This window comes from Schistosoma haematobium, chromosome 2, assembly GCF_000699445.3.
Source record: "Schistosoma haematobium chromosome 2, whole genome shotgun sequence".
NCBI lineage: Eukaryota > Metazoa > Platyhelminthes > Trematoda > Strigeidida > Schistosomatidae > Schistosoma > Schistosoma haematobium.
Window position 1 is genome coordinate 39,681,509 of NC_067197.1, and position 19,344 is coordinate 39,700,852.

At 40.5% G+C, this 19,344-nt stretch overlaps 1 protein-coding gene across 1 annotated transcript; it reads left to right on the plus strand.

Annotated features, from left to right (window-relative positions):
- Positions 1–581: 581 nt before the first annotated feature.
- On the plus strand, positions 582–12,502 carry SMYD5 (SET and MYND domain-containing protein 5). The gene is made up of 3 exons (XM_012938237.2): positions 582–1,402; positions 1,443–3,513; positions 6,957–12,502. Exons 2-3 carry the CDS (start codon positions 2,499–2,501, stop codon positions 7,262–7,264), a joined length of 1,323 nt encoding a protein of 440 aa, XP_012793691.1. The 5' UTR covers positions 582–1,402; positions 1,443–2,498; the 3' UTR covers positions 7,265–12,502.
- Positions 12,503–19,344: the final 6,842 nt, after the last annotated feature.

The window sequence follows — 19,344 nt, forward strand, 5'->3', positions numbered from 1 at the left end:
GTACCTAGTCGCTTCTTCCACATGTTGCACTAGGGCACATGCGATATCCTCATTAACTAAATTCTGCTCGAATGAATTTTCTGACACTTTGGTTCTCAGATTTTTCTTGTCTATAGTGAGTGCATCAAATTTTCCTAGGGTTGAGACTGCCTATCATGACCTCATTTACCTCACAAACTGAAAAGCGGTAGACCAAATCAATCAGCAGATCTTGTCCTTTGCATTTCAAGCGGAAATCAACTAATTCATATGTTCCAACATCATGAGACACACTGTCGATAATGGCAGATGGGATAATATTCCTAATAAATAGAGTTACTCCTTCTCATTTACATTTCGGAATTCTGTCGGCTCATACTAAAGTGAAACTTTCAAAACCAAGTTCCTTACTAACTAAACGTTGCTTCAGCCAAGTTTCTACGTCTGCGATTACATCTAACTTGGTAGAGTCATTCTGTACACCTAGTTCCGATCGTTTATTGAGCAAGCTCCGGGCATTTGTGCTGCATCCATAGTGGCTTCGGCATCATTCTCTGTCGAAGCCGTTGTAGAACCCTAGTGTGATTCGATGTTATGGAATAGTTTATATAACCTTCGCTGGTCGTCTTGGTTTCCGTGTTTAAAGATGAACTTTATCTAAGGATAGTAAGATTTACTAGCTCCAAAAACTTGAGTGGGGTTTACAAGTTAAGCGTTACTGGGACTAAAGTAGGGGCGGTCGTAAATAAGCCAGTTACTTTATAAAAGATCGTAACGAAGTTCACAGCCATGAAACTCTATATACAAATTAGTGACGTATATCCTCACAAATTTGTTACATAGTTTACAAACGTTAACAAGTATGGATTAGCTAAAACTCACTTTGGTGTTTAATTCTAACACAAATTCAAGTACTTTTTTCCGCACGTAACTTAGATCTGTAAAGTCACTTTTGGGTACGTTATTAAGCTATAAATTACTGAAGTTCACTTAAGCATGACTATAGTCATATATTTCGATATAACAATTTTTTATAAGAATTTACATTAAAGTGCTTTTCTAGTGAAAATCATATGTAGCAAAACTGCACTGTTCGAAATTTTAGATTATGTTTGCTCAGTAAAAAGTGGAGTAATATTAAAATCGAGAATTCATGGCAATATAAAGAATAAGTGTCCCAGTGTTAATGTGAATGGTCATCGTTTATATCAATCAGCGTCTCTGGGTTACCAATATGTACTGGTTAGGATTCACATACGAGACGAACTAGTTTCTAAATCATGCAAACCCAACTTGGTTCATGTACTCGTTTAAAGCTAATTGACTGTCTGAATATCAAAACATGGTTGGAGATCAAGAGATTTAATCGTCAAGCCATCGTAAAATTACTTGAAAACCTTTTTTACGGATACGGACTCTTAATGTAAGTTTTTTTACTACCTACATGCTAATTTTAAAGTTAGATTAGATACAAGGCCAACGTTATTTTTAGACGCCCCAAATGCCTTGGTACGGCCGAGGGTGGGGTAAGTCCGCTCTCCTTCTCGAAATGCTCTCACACCATGGGTGTTGTCTAAGGAATTGTGAGGACGAAAAGCGAATGTCCGGCGCTTTAACCGGGTTGATGAATATGGAGGACCCAAACCCTGATTCCAAACCAATGGTGCACATGGGCTCCAGGATTCTGAGGAAACAAATGGCGTACGGACCGATTGTTGGTCCCCGGCTACCATAGGATTGCATCTCCTGATGTTTCTCCACTGCCTTGTGGATCAGTCCTTCAAATCGAAGACTCCAAGTGCGCCTCCCCCCAAGTAGACCATCTGCTTCGTTTCGGGCACCCAGGAAGTATCACAGCTCACACACAAATCAAGTGACTTGTGTGGCACATATGTATTCAGCGCCCCTTTGTATCAATATTTATGTGTTCAAATAAATAATTTTCAGACACTCATAGTTACTGAGTATGAGTTCTGTTTCTTTATAAATTTCACTTTCTAAAATAGTCGGTCTTCTAGACTTACAGGGAAAAATACAGCTGTTAGTTATAACATTTGTGAATTTATACTACTCGGTGGTGTTTCATTCCTTATGAATGTCAGAGTGCACATGGGCTCCAGTATCCTGCGGGAACAAATGGTGTATGAACCAATCGTTGGTCACCGGCTTCCATGGGACTGCATCTCCTTACGATGCTCCACTGCCTTGTGGATCAGACCTTCAGGTCGAAGGCCCGGGCAGTATCACAGCCCTCACACATATCGAATGAGATTTGTGTGGCGCATATATATTTGTTGCCTCCTTGTACCAATATCTATGTGTCAAAATAAAATAATGTCAGAGCGGAATTTCTGTTGATCATTCTCTTTACAATCGGGTTGTATAGATTATGATGTTCAATTGTATACGTGAAACCACACTTTAATTTTACTATTTCCACTTTGAGTTTGTGCTAACTCAAGTATTTGGATATACGCCTCTTTAGCTTAGCGTATGTTTCGTTTATTCAAGTCTAAACGATGTTTAATAATTTTGTAATTTATACAGTAGGCCTGTTCAAACCAATGAATCTTACAAAAGAAGTTGATTTCGGACCGATTCGTGGAAGGGGTCTTGTTGCTGCTCAATTTATAAATCCTGAAGACATTCTTTTTTCAGAAGACCCTCTAATATGCTGTCAGTTTTCATGGAACAAGCTCTATGGATATAAAGCTTGCGATCATTGTTTATGTCCACTCGAAACATCGGAGGAGAATGCTAGAAGACTTACTAACAATCCGTCGCTTGTATTACCTTATCCAGAGGCATCATTTCACTGTAGCCAAACTGTTCACTGTCCTAATTGCTTAGCTAACTACTGTTCCCCAAACTGTCTCGAATCAGCTGCTCTTACATATCATTCTCCAATGTGTATGGCATCCATCGAAAAAGGCAAGGAAAATCCGTTAGAAAAATTAGACATAATCTGGCGACAGTCTCATTATCCTCCAGAAAGTGGTACTATCTTTTTACTCGTTCGTATTGCTTCTGCATGTCTATCAGCGTGTCTTATTGGTTCATCGACCTCACAGCATTTAGTTGAAGCACTAAGACAGTTTGTTTCTAGTACAAGTGCAATGATCAATGAAAATGCAAATGATATTCTCTATCATCAAATACTTGGTGATCAGTTTGCTACATATATCGAAGAGATTCATAGTACATTTATTGAAGTACTCTTATTTTTATGTCAAAAGTTTAGTCATGCTACATCTTATGATGAATGCATTCAAACCCTGCAAAAAGCCGGGATAAACACATTATTAGAGAAAAATCATTTTACAAGTGCTTTATGTCTGATTAGTCGTAATGGTCAAGGTATTGCAACAAGTGCTTTCAGTGTCTGGGTTAATCAGGCTGGAAAATTAGTTGATACAACAAATGAACAAACATCTAATGAATTTAATTCGTTTGTCGACCGGCTATACTCGGCAATTGATGATCACGTCGGTTCTTTTTTGGACAACGAAGGGGTCGGTTTATATTACTACCAAAGTAAGCATTTTTAGATTCGTTTTTATATTTCAGCTAAACTCTTACGGCGATTTGATGTGAATAGACTGATATGTTTTGATACTCTGTTGGGAAGTCTAGAGTTATGTTCTCGATTCGGTCTAACCTCACTTTTATTTGCCCGGTGATCACAGCAGATACAAGCAATATTTCTAAGACATCTGTGATCAAATACTAGTAACTTACGAGTATCCTCTATTCTTAATGGCCACGTTTCGCAGCCGTAAAGTAAAACAGGACGAACTGCTGAGAGGTATACTCGTTCCTTAATTGATAGACGGATATCTCTCCTTCGCCATTGGTGACGTTGACAAAAGCCAAACGAGCGTTTTGAACCGGTTCAGAAATTTCGTCAGACACCAACCCGTTACGGCTAATCAAACTTCCAAGATGAGTGAAGTTATCGACGCGTTCGACCATTTCACTTCCTATCCTTAGTTCAGGTGTTGATACAGGCCAGTCCCGAAGCAAAAATTTGATTTGGAGGAAGTAAAGCATCCCAACCATCCTGGCATTGTTGCTCAGTGCTGCCAAAAGACTGCATTTTACCAGCGTCTTCACCATGCAGAGCTGCATATTATAAGGCAACAAGTGGATCTTCTGGTAGGAAATTTATTCCCGAAAATTCAAATGACGAGAACGTTGTTTCCAGCAGTAGGTCTCTGATGAAATTTCTCGGTTACGGAGTCAAATGCTGCTTTTAAGTCGAGGAAAACCATTGTCGGACGCCGATAAGCATGCATGTGCTCTACAATCTGACGAATGGCAAATATGTGGTTGATGCAGCCACGACTAGGTCTGAAGCCTGTCTGATTTTCTCGTGTTTACAGTTCACGAGTCTTTGTTAGGCGTTCGATAATTATTGAGGCTAGTATTTTAAACGCTATATTAGTCAAGCCAACCCGTCAGTGGTTACTACAGGATGATTTTGATCCTTTCTTATATATTGGGACGATAAGTGATTGTGACCAGTCAGATGGGATAACGTCTAACTCCTAGATCTTAGCAAAAATATTAGTCAAGCTAATCGCTGACACTGGACTACCATCCTTAAAGACTTCTGGAGTTAATCTAATTGCTCTTCCTCGTTTCAGATTAGCTATAGCCTTTTGAACTTCAATTAGAGTCGGGGGGCCTCACTTTCACTTGACTTCTTAGTTCCAGTTTCTTTTATTAGTCTGAAAGGCTGTCTGATGTTACATACAGCCGCTGCCTTTTCCATCTCTTTTGCTTTCGTTGCCCACCACTGCTCACGATCGTTCCGTAGACTTTTTGTAGCCCTAGATCTGGTTTGTTTCCCCTCTTCATCGTGTGCGGAGGCTAATTGGACGAGTTTATGAGAGTATATCAATGTAGTAGATGTCGCAGAAATCCACTAGTTTTCCGTAACCCTTTAGTTCAAATCAATAATATATATCACTGCTGTTTCTATAGCTGTTCGTATATCTTTCCAAGCAACATCTAAGTCAGCCTCTTTTTCGAATTTACCTGAGTGTGATTTCAGTTGCTGCTGGAAGCTACCTTTCGCTTTTTCGTCGCTGAGTACAACTCTAATTGGTCTTCTTGATGTGGCTTTTCTGCATCTTATTAGGCACAAGCAATTGCGCTCTCGTACTAGAGAATGATCAGAGTTTAAACATATACCCCAGAACGAGCGTCAGTTTTCTATCGAGCCTCTCCAACAATGGATGATGGCAATGTGATCTGAGTCCATCGTTAGTTTGGTGCGGGGTATCGCCATGTTAGACAATGTCTCTCCTTATGCTTAAGATTAGTGCTTTTTATAAATAGACGATTGTCTGAACACAGTTGCAGCAGACGGTCACCATTATTTGTTTGCTGAGCCGGAATACCAAAATACCCACCTAGATGTTCGGTTTAAGCTACCTACTTGGACATTAAAGTAACCTACTACGAGTACTATATCTGAGTGTTTAGCCTTTTGAAGAAGTTCAGAAAGCTTTCTGCAAAAGTCATTTTTCACTTTATCCGGGCTGCAGTCAGTGGGAGCGTAGGCAGAAATGACGAAAAGGCAACGACTTGTGTCCCTATCCTTCTGAGTTCTTACAGAGCCGTTTAGCCAAATAACGCATAGGCGACTGTTAATGGGGATCCATTCTAAAAGTGCTTGTTATGCCCACATACTTAGTGCTATGCCCATACCAATTAGTCCACGAGAATTTGCCGTCCGGTCGCCAGATAAACTGAGGGTGTATCTCGTCGGCTCTGCTTTGGCTAGATAAGGTCAAGTTTATGACCACATCAGGGTCCTGCATGTGGTTTTAGGAGACGCAGCATGCATCTATGTTAGGAGATTCTAGGGTCTTAGCCAAGAAGTCCTGTTGGCCTATTTGACACAGGGTACGTACGCGGAAGGTTCCAATGTGTAGTTTGGAGCGAGGTTTCAGTAGACCTTGGACAGTGTTTTGAGCACTAGAATCTTTGGCTATGGTGACACTTGAGGAGCAAGCCAAAAGAGAAAGTTTAGTGTTGAAAGTCGATATAGGGGGAATAATCGGAATTACAGAGGGAGATTGATTATGAATACAGTGGTGTTGAGTGCTGTTATAGGTATGAGTGTGGTTATCACTTCCCGGCCGCTCACATCGCGAAAGGGTTCTGGAGGTACTTGAAAAGGGAATTGGATTAGGGGTGGTCTTAGTGACCCGAGAGAGTTCATCGATAATTATTAGGTTTAAGAAAGAATTTTTAAGTGCAAGAAAAGTTGTTAACATCCTTATCGAAGTTACATATATGGTGGTAACTAGAATGTGCTTTTGTCTAAGTGTTTGATCTTATAGGCTGTAACTTAAACAAGCCGTAGCACTGGAAAGACAAAGAATTCCTATACGAGAAGAAATCATTAATCTATAAGGCAGTGCCCAAAGGACAACTGCTTGAGGCCGGTCACACAGCATTTTTGTGTCAGCTCTGTACTTGAGACCTTACCGCCGGAGACGAAGATCCATGGTATAAGGCGAGATGTGCATTTTTCCAACCCCACCCTTCCTTGTGGGAAGGCAGCATCGCTGTTATGCTGGTTGTCCGAAGGAAACATTTTACTGCCGTCACACCTCTGTACATTCAGCAGTACGACTTCGCCTTCAAACCTTGGGTTTGCTGCTTTTAGTCCTACCGAACTGTCTGCAATGGTTAAACCTTGAGGAACTTTTGTTCTAGCCAATGTAGCCCAGTTGGCTCATGACGACGGTATTTTATCCTTCCCTACCTAGCAGTATTTGAACGTAGAAGTTTGATATGTGGATTGTTAAGTCCATGAATATTTAAGTATAAATACGGATCAGTGCCAGAAAGAAATCAGTGTAGTATACAACTTTCGTATATTCCCTATCACTGAATACTAATTTCTAGTTTGCTATATTCTAAGGCTTGATCGTCATTACTTTTTCTTCTTTGCCTCTTAGGTCGGATTAATCATAGTTGTTCACCGAATGCAATAATTCGTTTCAGTGGAGTCAATAGTCGATTATCTGTGGTTGCATTGACACCGATTCAAGAAGGTGAAGAAGTCACTATCTCCTATTTGGATCATTGTCTACAATCACGTGGTCGTCACACAAGACGTAAATACTTATCATCAAATTATTTGTTTTGGTGCGATTGCCCTAAGTGTGAAATGGAAAAGATTGATGGTGCATTAAGCGTGACATCCTCATCTGAAGACGATGAAGATGGTGATGACTATTGTACTCAACAAGACAAATGTGAATAATTTCATGAAAACTCGTCATACCCTCCCACCCAACCACTCACCCTCAATACACATGAAATAAGCTATTTTGACAAATTCTTTGTATGATAATTTGTGTAAAATAAAATTTAAATCATGAATAATCCTTTTGGTAATTGTTCTTGCTCTGTTACGTTGTTATTGATTGACTGAACAATTGTTTGATAAAGATATCTGTGTCCAGCTCAAACTAAAATAGACGTGAAGTAGAATACCAGTCTCTTTACAGATTGTCAAAATTTAAGCGTTTGCACGACTGAGAAAGTCACGTAGCTAACTCTTAATTTAACTCTTTTTCGTCATTAGTTAGTCACTATTGAAAATTATCTCTGAACATGGGTAATTCTAAACAAATCAAGAATTAATATTACCATTAAGTCAGAAGTGAAATCAGTCTTAATCCACATTTACTATGCACGACAAACATTGTGAAACGTAGAAAATTATGACAAGAACCAACTCAGATTGCTTTTATTTAAAGACTGGACGAAAAACAGTTCAGTATTTATGCCTCCCTCTTAATTGTAGTATACCAAGACAAACGTTTGCATAAATTCTAGAAGGGAAGGTCAATAGAGCCATGGGCTAGTAGCTAAGGTGTTCAACCTTCAGCCATCAAGTCCCGGGTTCAAACCCCACCCCATCTGCTCCTCTTTGGCAACCAGGTTGTAAAATAAGCCTTCACATTTAAAGTATGCCTGATACCCAAGAAATGAGAACCAAACCCTTTTTCAAAAAATGACACTAATGTATAGCTTTGGCTTAACGGCTAAAACACTCGGTGTTAGATTTATGTTTTATAACTGTATTACTCATGGGTAACGCGTTTTTACGTCACAATCCTCTTTCGTACGCTTCATCGAATAATCGTGAACTAACTGTTCTCTTATTGGTCGATACACATTTTGCACGTCCAGCCATATTGAACTAGTCACGTTTTGCTCGTCTATGCTAAGTTTATCACCCTCAATGTGATTTCTAAATTAAACTAATTATTTTTTTGTTTTAGTACCATTTATTATTTGTATGTATTCATACATAAATATTCCTATAAGTCAAGACAGTTTTCTTACGTTAACCAACCTCGGATTTGTTATTCTGGCTAATCTGACGCTCAGTTTTTAACCAACAAGGTACAGGTTTGAAATTAAGCTTTATCTGATTGAGTCTCGGTAGCCAGGTTCTATCATTAGCCCTCATATAGACAGCATGACTTTGCGTTTCAAATACATAGACTTAGACTTGGTAAGAATAATTTAGATTAATTAAGTACTATAACCGAACTATGGTCCATTTGTGATTAGAAATACTAATTTTAATTACCATATTGGGGATTAAGACAAGCACGTTATTATACAACCAGATTTTACAACGGTTTTGTAATATAAACATGCAAATTACTCGATTAAATAGTAGTAAACTGATACATTCGGGGATATCTGCTTGACTATAAGCCATAAAATCTTGTCGAAACTTTTGTTTTTACTTTATTCTTAAGGTTTATCTTCATGTTCATGGGACCTATATTTCTTGACTGGTAAATTCTACATATGATTCCCGTTACTTTATAGACAAATTGATCTCTTTAGTATGCAAAACTTATTGAAGACAGAAATCACAAATGACATAGATAAATCTAAACAAAGAAGTGTATGCAAATCAAATATGTTGTTTGATACTGTTTTTATATAGATGCAGTTTGATGTTGTTTGTGTTAGTACCCAGCAACAGTGAAATCTAAACTGGCTTCTGGGAATCTTCTCGTCTTTACATCTGTACGTTAATCAGTGCTGCCTCTTTCTCCTTGAGACTAAAACAACCTATACCAATTGATATAGGGGCTTGTAGAGATTGAATTTTTATGGTTTGCACCACTGATTGATCTTAGTTACACAACCAGTATTCACTGGACAGCTATTTCATCGTAGTATAAAACTCCTTAACAATGCCCATTCAATACCTCGAGTGGGATCAAATCCAGGACCTTCTGGTCCGAACCTTTAGACCACTGAGCCGACATCTGACGGTTTGTATATCTAACTTTGGTTAATTCATAATATTGCGCGATTACCTCCCATTGTTTTTTTGGTTAACTGCCTTTCTCTCACGGCTTCTCACTAGAACTTCGGTAACTACCTCTCAAATATGGTCATTAGTGAATATTTGGTTACAGTTGCATTACAGGTTTGTAGCGATTGTTGAATTTTCTTAGTTTTCATCACGTATCTGAAAGACTTGGGCTCGATCGTCAGTGGAATCGTGGATATACACTGTTGATGAGTCTCATACTATGACGGAACAGTTATCCAGTTTCAATGCCTTCTTATTTTTCAGCGGTTGTATAACTTTTACATAAACTCTGATTACACAGATCGAGTCAAACATACTTAATGTAACTGATTGACAAAGTGGATAGTGTATTAGTCGACACTTCAGCAAATAAGAGAATGGTATAGGTCGCTTTTAATATTAGGAGGGGACTAGACAAATATTCCTACTTATATCAAAACCCCTTATAAGTTTATAGACCTAGCACACTCCCACATCTGGTCAGCAGGTTTTTTCCAAGCATGACACAACTAATCGGTTACTGGGTCGAATTCTAGAAAGTTCTGAGCTTTCATTTCTTACTAGTTTGAACTCATCATTATTAAAGTATATTTGTAACCTTGATTGAACCGATGTTCCTCGTGGGATTCGAAATAGTGCCGTAATTGAGGATGTCACCGTTAAGCTGTTCTGAGAATAACTGATCTGTCAAACTTTGATGTTGAGTCACCTAAAAGTGATAGCTGCACTTCAACTCCACCTGTAGAATTTAATCACTACCTAAAGACTACAATGCAGGATTCGGCATTATTCAGTGACAAACTGGTTTACCTAATAGTTTTCCGGCTTAGTTAAAAAATTTATTTGGCTTAGATTTCTATTTAACAAAATGATTCTATAATGAGAGTACTTTCTATTTCAATTTCTTCTTAGTGTGAACGCCTGTTCTGTTGTTTCCGTAGTTCCGACGTCGACGACAACGACAATTCACAGATCCGTTATGAATCCTACTCGGAACGTGGCGGTGGTGGGGGACCCGTAGACTTAGAGACTCGTAGACGATTACAAGTAGAAGCCATCGAACGCCGATTAGCTGAAAGTGAATCACGTGGGATTGGAGATCTTGCAAAAGTTAGAAGAAAACAAGAACGTATTGAAGAGTTAGAAAAGAAACAGTATAGTGATAAACCATCAGATAATACATTACGATGGAATGTCAGTTAGTTGGACTGTATAAAATTATATTATTCACTTCGTTTCTTTCTGAATTCTTGTAAGTAGATCATGATGTTATACTCTTCTAAAATTATTGTTGAAGTACATTCATTATTATTTATGCTGCATAATAATATTTTGTCAAATAATGGTCTTTTAATCAAGTTTCTTTTTCGAAAATTTATACATAATTTCATTATTTAATAATAAATCAACTTTTTATTAATTGGACTAACCAACTTATTGAAATTTTCACATTGACTATAATTCGTGTCACGTGATTAGGTAATGCCAACGTTATAAAACAGATATCGACTTAATTTGTAAAAAAAAATTTGGCAACCACTAACTTTTGATTTTAGTTGTTTAAAGACATTTCACTCCCTACGAAAGCTGAAGATAATCTGTACTGTCCTAATAAGGAGGAGTCTTACTCCCGAATAAAGCATTTTTCTAGTACTTCCTAGTATTTTAGTTAAATTCCATTCTCAACAACCACTTGATTTACTTTTATTTCCAAATCATGACTTTAAGTTATAGTGGTATTCAACTCCTGTGAACCGAAATATGTATCATTCCTTCTTTTATCAAATTTGTTTTCGAATTTAGTGTTGGTGGATTTTACGCGCATATCAAAAGTATTGTCAGATTCTCTAGAATAATGTACTGAAGGTTGTCTTGGCTTTTCAAACATGTAACTCTATATACCTACATAACTGGTTTTTACCTATTAATTTGAGAATTCAAGTTGATTTCGCCCATTTTGATTCATTTGACGTATTAGTATCGAAAAAGCCTTTACACAATAAGTCTATGTGAAACTTTATTGCACGTATAAATAGATACTATGATTTTCCAAATGCGTTGCTCTCTACTTTTGTTTTACAATTTAAAAGTATTTCATATTAAGAATTATATTCAGTCCGATTTCATGGTGGAGTAAAGTGGTTTTGTATCTAATAGTCATCTAATTGGTTGCTTAATTGATGCACGATTTGGTGAATTGTAGGGCTTAAACTAATTTGTGGATATCTCACTGACTTGATTGAATGAGAACTTTGCACTGAAGTGGCTTAACTGGCTGACGTTAAACTAAAAAATTTATTCATATGTAATTTAAGTATGAAAACAAGAATCCTGTTCTTATGGATAAATCTTTCCTGATTGCTACCTGACGCCATATGTCATAAGTCTATTTAGTTTTTGAGTAAGTGAAATCAAGTTTCTGTAGGTATTTATGATTAGTTTAAGACATATTAGTTCATTTCAGATAGTCAATTTAGGACTTCATAACTTTCTGAATATTCTTCGTTTAACAACTTTGCTCCTTCCTAGTTTGACCTCACCTTGTATAATTTTGCTCTTTGTAAACTACTTCTAACTTATACCCTGCAAACGAACGATCTCATTTTATGGTCAATATATTTGATTATCTGTGAAACAATCGGATTTCTAAATATATGTTTACCCAACTTTATTAAATGGTAGACGGATCTTTTGGTACTCTCAATTATGTATTTTGACATCTTTCAATATCCCACTAGGAATTTTTATTACTTTGAAAATAAAGTACAACTCCACTCTTATTTAAAGATGAGTTTACAAGCTGAATTAAAGTTTAATTTCTTTCACTTCAAAAGTTGAAAGTAGGCATCAAATCTGATAAATTTATGTAATCAAACTTTCAGTAAATGTTAGAGGCCGATATTAGGTGGGTGGATTTAGTTGACGGGAAACCAACCGAGGATTCGTACTAATTATATTCTCTGTTATTTGTACATATAAAAAAATTGGTATGTTAGAAAAGTGATCATGTCTATTAAACATATTTCGTACAATTAGTTGTATCTCAAAAATCTACTTACTAAAACAGTCATATACATGAGCAGAGATAGATGGTGGCTAGCAGTGGAATCTAGGACGCGCGTTTCGTCCTAATTGGGACTCGTCAACTGGATAGTAGTAGTTCTTTGACTACATTATCCTGTACTAGAAAAGTTATGTTTAGATATGTAAGTCAGACTACACGTTTTAGAAATACTCTGTCATATATTCAAAACAAGAAATTCCTTTCGTTCTGTTTAATTGTGGTTGATTTTCTTATTATGGAAATCGGTAATTATCGTGTCTGTCTATTGACTTTGCTATTTATCACACGTGAGGCCAGGATCTTTTACATAACATACAGTGACCAATGAACAGCGATCAACATCTTAACGTCTAATGGTCCACGATATCCCCCTAACGCAGTGTTCAATCGGAAGACAACGTTAACAAGCGTTTATATGCTCAGTTGTTTTGTTATCACTATAACTCAACACATATAATAATAACGAGTTGATTCCTGACCACACAACAATATGAATAGAAAATTATGATTTACTCCATAAGTAAAAGAGGGTTAGTTAACGGGTCCGTAATTAATTAAGGTTGACTTAGAGGAAATAGAACATGTAATAACATTATAGCCCCCTAATGCCCTGGTATGGCCGAGAGCGGGGTGGGTTCGCCCTCCCTCTCGAAATACTCTCACACGGCCACGCGTATACAGCCTCTGACAGGGAAGTCCTACTCACTGCCTTCTCGTGGCGGGGGTGTTGTTTACGAAAATGAGAGGACGAAAAGCGAATGTCCGGCGCTTTAACCGGATCACAAACCAATGGTGCACATGGGCACCAGTATCCTGCGGGAACAAATGGCGTATGAACCAATCGTTGGTCACCGGCTACCATGGGACTGCATCTTCTTACGATACTCCACTGCCTTGTGGGTTAGACCTTTAGGTCAAAGGCTCGGGGTGTGGCCCCCTAAGATAACCACCTGCTTCGGTCTGGGCACCCGGGCAGTATCGCAGCCCAAACGCAATTAATGAACTGAACTGTTTATGATCATGGAAACTAATTCTCTTGCTTCGACGAACACTCAAATGATTCAATTATTATTATTGCTATTATTATTATTATTTACTACGTCATTATTCACCCTCTTTTATTCCTACTCTGTCTATACTTATTTTTTCGACGTATACAGCAGCTCGTCTATGGTGGAAATTCGACTGTATCTAAACGTTCTCGAGTCACTGTCCGGTTGAAAATGGTATGTTACCACCGAATATGAGTACTGAAGCAGTTTTTCTGAAACCACGTGCACCATTCAAACTTGCTGCCTTCAACGTTCGCACATTTATGCAGGTCGGACAACAGATAGGGCTGGCAATTCTATGTCTTTGGAAAGTCTTAATATCGACGTTTGTTGTCTATCCGAGACCCGTATTCAAGACTCTGGCGAAGTACTACAAATTCGATCTCCATCTGTCGCTTCAAAAAGCTTGTTTTACGTGCGCTTATCCGGAGACCCTGTGGCATCTTCGTCTGGTCTTGCTGGCGTTGGTGTCGCACTAAGCGTTAGAGCTGAGGCAGCACTAATCGATTGGATCCCCATTAACAATCGGTTATGTGCTGTTAGATTAGAGAGTTCCATCAAAGTGAGAAGAAATCGGCGCGAGAAACGATGTCTCTTCGTCATCTCCGCCTATGCTCCGACAGATTGCAGCCCGGATGCAATCAAGGATGAGTTTTACCACCAGTTATCTGTTCTCCAGAAAGTGCGTTCGACAGATATTGTAGCACTAGCCGGAGACTTGAATGCTCAGGTCGGGCGTCTAGGCACAGAAGAGTCGTTTAGGTGGTCGATGGGGACTCGTTAGTCGCAGGTCAGATAACGGGGACCGTCTACTGCAACTGTGCACAGACCACAACCTGTTTCTGGCTAGCACTAACTTTCGGCACAGTCATCGCCGATATGCTACCTAGCGTCCTCCCTCTGCATCCCAAGCCTGGACTCTGATTGATCACATCGCGATCAGCTACCGCTGGCGTGGTTGTGTACAAGACTGCGATGCTGCCTTCCCACAAGGAGGGGTGGGGTTAGAAAAGGTCGGCCCTAAAAATGCACACCTCACCTTACCTCACGGATTTCCGTCTCCGGCGGTAAGGCCCCTTGAAGAACGGAGCTAACACGTCAAAAACCTTCCACAAAAAGGCCGTGCGCGACCGGCCTCAAGCAGTTGTCCCTTGGGCTCTGCAGTCACGCTCCCAGGTCGTCAAGACCAACACTAATCCAATTTCCTTTTCAGGTTCCTCAAGAAATACCCTTCCACGGTGTGGGCAGCCGGGAAGTGACATCAGCCCTCATACCCGTAACAGCACAAGAGACCAAGGTGGTCACATTCAAATCCTTCCTACACCTCCTAATACTTCTCTTATCCTCCCGACTAACCCTCCTCACGTGTCTTTATCACCTCGCACCGCTAGGGCAAACGATTCGAGTACCTGGAACGCCATTCCTGGTCTCCTGAAACCACACTCTAAACTACACGTAGGAGCTTTTAACGTACGAACACTTTGCCAAATAGGACAGCAGGCTTCCTTAGCTAAAACTTTAGAATCTCGCGCCATCGATGTGTGCTGCGTCTCCGAAACGCGCATACAGGATCCAAGTAGCGTCATTCATTTGACATCACCATGTCAAAACAAAGAACCAACTCGATTCACACTTCGTGTATCTGGAAGCCCTGATTCTGCTTCCCGTGGCCTCGCCGGCGTAGGTATAGCATTGAGTCCTAGGGCAGAACTAGCTCTCTTAGAGTGGATCCCAATAGACAGTCGTTTGTGCGCTGTCCGACTGAACGGAACAGTAAGAATCCGGAAAGATAGGGACACTCGTCGTTGCCTCTTCGTCGTCTCTGCCTATTCTCCCACTGACTGCAGCTCAGATGATGTAAAAGATGAGTTTTACAGAAAGCTTTCGGACCTTCTCCGAAAAGCTAGGCGCTCGGATGTAGTAATAGTGGCCGGTGACTTTAATGCTCAAGTAGGCAAACTAAGTGATAAGGAAAGACACCTAGGTGGATCCTATGGTGTCGTGGCTCAAAGAACAGATAATGGCGACCGTCTGTTGCAGCTATGCTCAGATAACCGCCTGTTCCTTGCAAATACTAACTTTAAGCATAAGGAAAAACATCTTTTAACATGGCGACCCCTAATTCGTCCCAACGTTGGACCCAACTGGATCACATCGCTATCAGCCACCGATGGAGGGGCTCGATAGAAGACTGTCGCTCATTCTGGAGCACATGCCTAGATTCAGATCATGCTCTAGTGCGAGCGCGTATTTGCTTGCGTCTTACTGGACGTAGGAAAGATCCTGCAAGGAAACCTCTTAGGGCCCTACTTAATGATAGTCAAGCTAAGAGTATATTTCAGGAACAACTAGGAAAACAGTTAGGCAGCCATGTATGTGATGCCCACCCCGATGCAGCATGGAATGATATCCGAAAAGCTGTGGAAACAGCAGTGATATCTGCTAGTAAGGTAAACCAGAAGGTTAGGGAGCAACACTGGATCTCAGCAGCATCTATCTCACTGATAGATGCTCGGAAACACATTCCACCTGGCTCTGAACATAATGAAGAGCGGAGTCAGCTTAAGCGCAAGCTGACAAGAAGTCTACGCAATGATCGCGAACAGTGGTGGGTAGCGAAAGCAAGAGAGATGGAAAAGGCAGCGGCAATAGGTAATAGCAGACAATTGTTCAGACTCGTTAAGGAAACCGGAATTAGGAACCCGACCGTTAGCGAAACAATCTCAGAGAAAGATGGACATATTATTCATTCTCAATCCAGGAGATTGGATCGATGGGCAGAACACTTTAGGGATCAGTTCAACTGGCCTTCAGCCACACTTCGGCTTCCCACGATCTCCAGTCAACCTGAATGGCAAGTTAATGTAGGTCCTCCGTCCCTTTACGAAGTTGAAAAAGCCATAGGAAATCTGAAACGAGGGAGAGCAGCAGGCCCTGACAGGTTTACTCCTGAGATTTTTAAGGTTGGTGGTCCAGTATTAGCAATGAGATTAACCGAGGTCTTAGGTAGAATTTGGGAACTGGACGTAATCCCATCTGACTGGTCTCAATCACTGATTGTGCCAGTTTTTAAGAAAGGACAAAAGTCCTCTTGTGACAATCACAGAGGAATCAGTCTGACTAATATAGTGTCTAAAATATTAGCTTCAATAATACTTCGACGCCTAACTAAAGCTCGTGAAGAGCAGACTAGAGAAAACCAGGCTGGTTTTCGACCTGGACGTGGTTGTATAGATCAGATATTCACACTACGTCAGGTTCTAGAACACAGACACACATTCAGACGCCCCACAATGGTAGTATTTCTCGACCTTAAGGCGGCATTCGACTCGATTGATCGTGAGGTTCTATGGCAGTGTTTGTCACTGAAAGGAGTACCACAGAAGTACATTAACCTTATAAAGGCTCTCTACTCGAACACAACTGGTCGAGTGAGAGCTTATGGCGAACTGTCATCAGAATTGATCACCTCAAGTGGTGTTCGTCAGGGCTGTCCACTCTCCCCATTCTTGTTCAACTTTGTCATTGACGTACTTTTAGAGATAACACTCTCCTCATCTAAATATACAGGGGTTGAACTTCTACCAGGAGGTTCACTTGTTGACTTAGAATATGCTGATGACATCGTTTTATTTGGTGAAGACACTGACAAAATGCAGAGTCTTCTGGCCACTCTAAGCAACAATGCAAGCATGTTCGGGATGCGATTCTCTCCCTCGAAATGCAAAATGTTGCTTCAGGATTGGGTTACATCGACACCCGAACTAGTGATAGGGAGTGAAGTAGTTGAGTGTGTCGACCGCTTCACTTATCTGGGAAGTCTCATCAGCCCTTGTGGTTTAGTGTGTGACGAAATCTCAGCACGGATACAGAAGGCTCGACTAGCTTTTGCCAACTTGCGTCATTTATGGCGTAGGCGAGATATCCGTCTATCAACCAAAGGACGTGTTTACTGCGCAGCAGTTCGTTCCGTCCTACTTTATGGGAGTGAAACATGGCCGGTAAGAGTAGAGGATATCCGTAGGTTACTAGTATTTGATCATAGGTGTCTTCGAAACATTGCTCATATATCATGGGACCATCGAGTAAGTAACACAGTTGTTAGGAAACGGGTACTAGGTAAGGATGGCAAATCAATTGATGAAGTAGTGAAACTTCATCAGTTGAGATGGCTTGGACACGTGTTACGTATGCCCAACGACCGACTGCCTCGACGTGCTATGTTCAGTGGTATAGGAGTAGGTTGGAAGAAAGCTAGGGGCGGCCAAACCAAAACATGGCACAAGTCCATGAAGTCACTGACAAGTGAACTGAGTCATGTTGGTAGGTGTAGACTACCTGGTTGGGGACCGCGAGATGACAGCAACCGTTGGTTAGAGACCCTGAATGACATGGCTCAAAATCGTTTGCAATGGCGCAGGTGCATCCACTCTCTGTGTTCTCCCAAATTCTAATCTTCTGAATTCTTCATGTCCCTTTTTTTCCTCTTTCCAAATTTCTTTCACTGGATTATACTCTTTAAATAACATCTCCAAACCCTAATCTTCCCGATTACTGCTTATACTCTTGCTACCTCTACCACTACGGGATTTGAATCGACAAGTGCATCTCTGTGCTAATGTGGTGTGGCAACTCGAACTGATGTACGTACGTACGAAGTTCTGCGTTGTTACTGACTGACTGACTGACTGAGACTGCCGCTCCTCTTGGGGTACCTATCTCGACTCTGATCATGCCTTGGTCTACGCCAATCTTACCTTACTTTTCAGTGGCCAACGAAGTGACCGCCACCAAAGGATTGATGTCAGCAAGTTGGTTGCAACTCCTGTTGCAAGTAAGTATCGAATCGAGCTAGCTTCTAGGCTAGCTATCATTCCACCGAAAAGTATAGATGAGCATTGGTTGCAATGGCATGACGCCATGAAAATGGCGGGTACAGTCAGTTGTGGGTTCGCGAAACGTCCCGCTTATAAGCACTGGGTTTCTTCTGGTTCCTTACAACTCATTGAAGCCCGTCGGTCTACTCCGGGTGACCGTGAGTTTGACCACAAACGAAGGATGTTACGTAATGAAATTGGGCAAAGCTTGCGTAAGGACCGAGAAGCCCGGTGGTCGGAGCGTGCGAATGAGCTGGAAGCAGCAGCTGCATCTGGTAATTACCGGAAGCTCTTCCAACTCATCCGAGCCACTGGCAGCAAGAAGTCTGGTGTGAGCGAAACAATCTGCGAGGATGATGGGATGCCAATCACTAACATCCATCGACGTCTTGGACGATGGGCAGAATTTTTCGAAGGCCAGTTCAACTGGCCTGCTGCTCCGGCAGCACCGGTCAGACTGTCCTGCCCTCCATGGCCCGTGACGACTGATCCACCAAATGAGGCGGAAGTCCGCAAGGAACTCCAACTCTTGAAGCGCTACAAATCACCTGGCCCAGATGACTTACCTCCGGCTCTTTTTAAAGATGGTGGTGACTTTCTGGTTAAGGGACTGTTGGGGACGATAGATCCCCATACTCATATTTTTAAATTTTATCCTGTCGATTAAATGTTAGATATTTTTATTGGAGTCAATTGATGAACTATCGATTAAATGCGCAAATAGGTCAATTAATGAACTCGTTGATTAATGTTTAAAAATTTTCCATGACAATATCCATTGTAAATAATTGTATAAATACGCTTGATTTGTGTGTTTGATTTGACTTGTTATCTGCTGTGTGTCTACAGAATACACTTTCTACACCTTACCCAGAGTTCTTGATCGAGTTAGCAGAGTTGGGGACAACGAACCAGAATAGCTATCGAGTCGCTGAATCATCGATCCTTCGTTCGTTCGAGTAAGACGCATCAGTAATCGCATTCAAGCAATAAAGAACC

Coding starts and splice junctions, on each gene's coding strand:
- SMYD5 (XM_012938237.2), top strand. CDS start 2,499: ATGTTTAATAATTTTGTAATTTATACAGTAGGCCTGTTCAAACCAATG. Junction 3,514..6,956: donor CGGTTTATATTACTACCAAA/GTAAGCATTTTT, acceptor TTTGCCTCTTAG/GTCGGATTAATCATAGTTGT.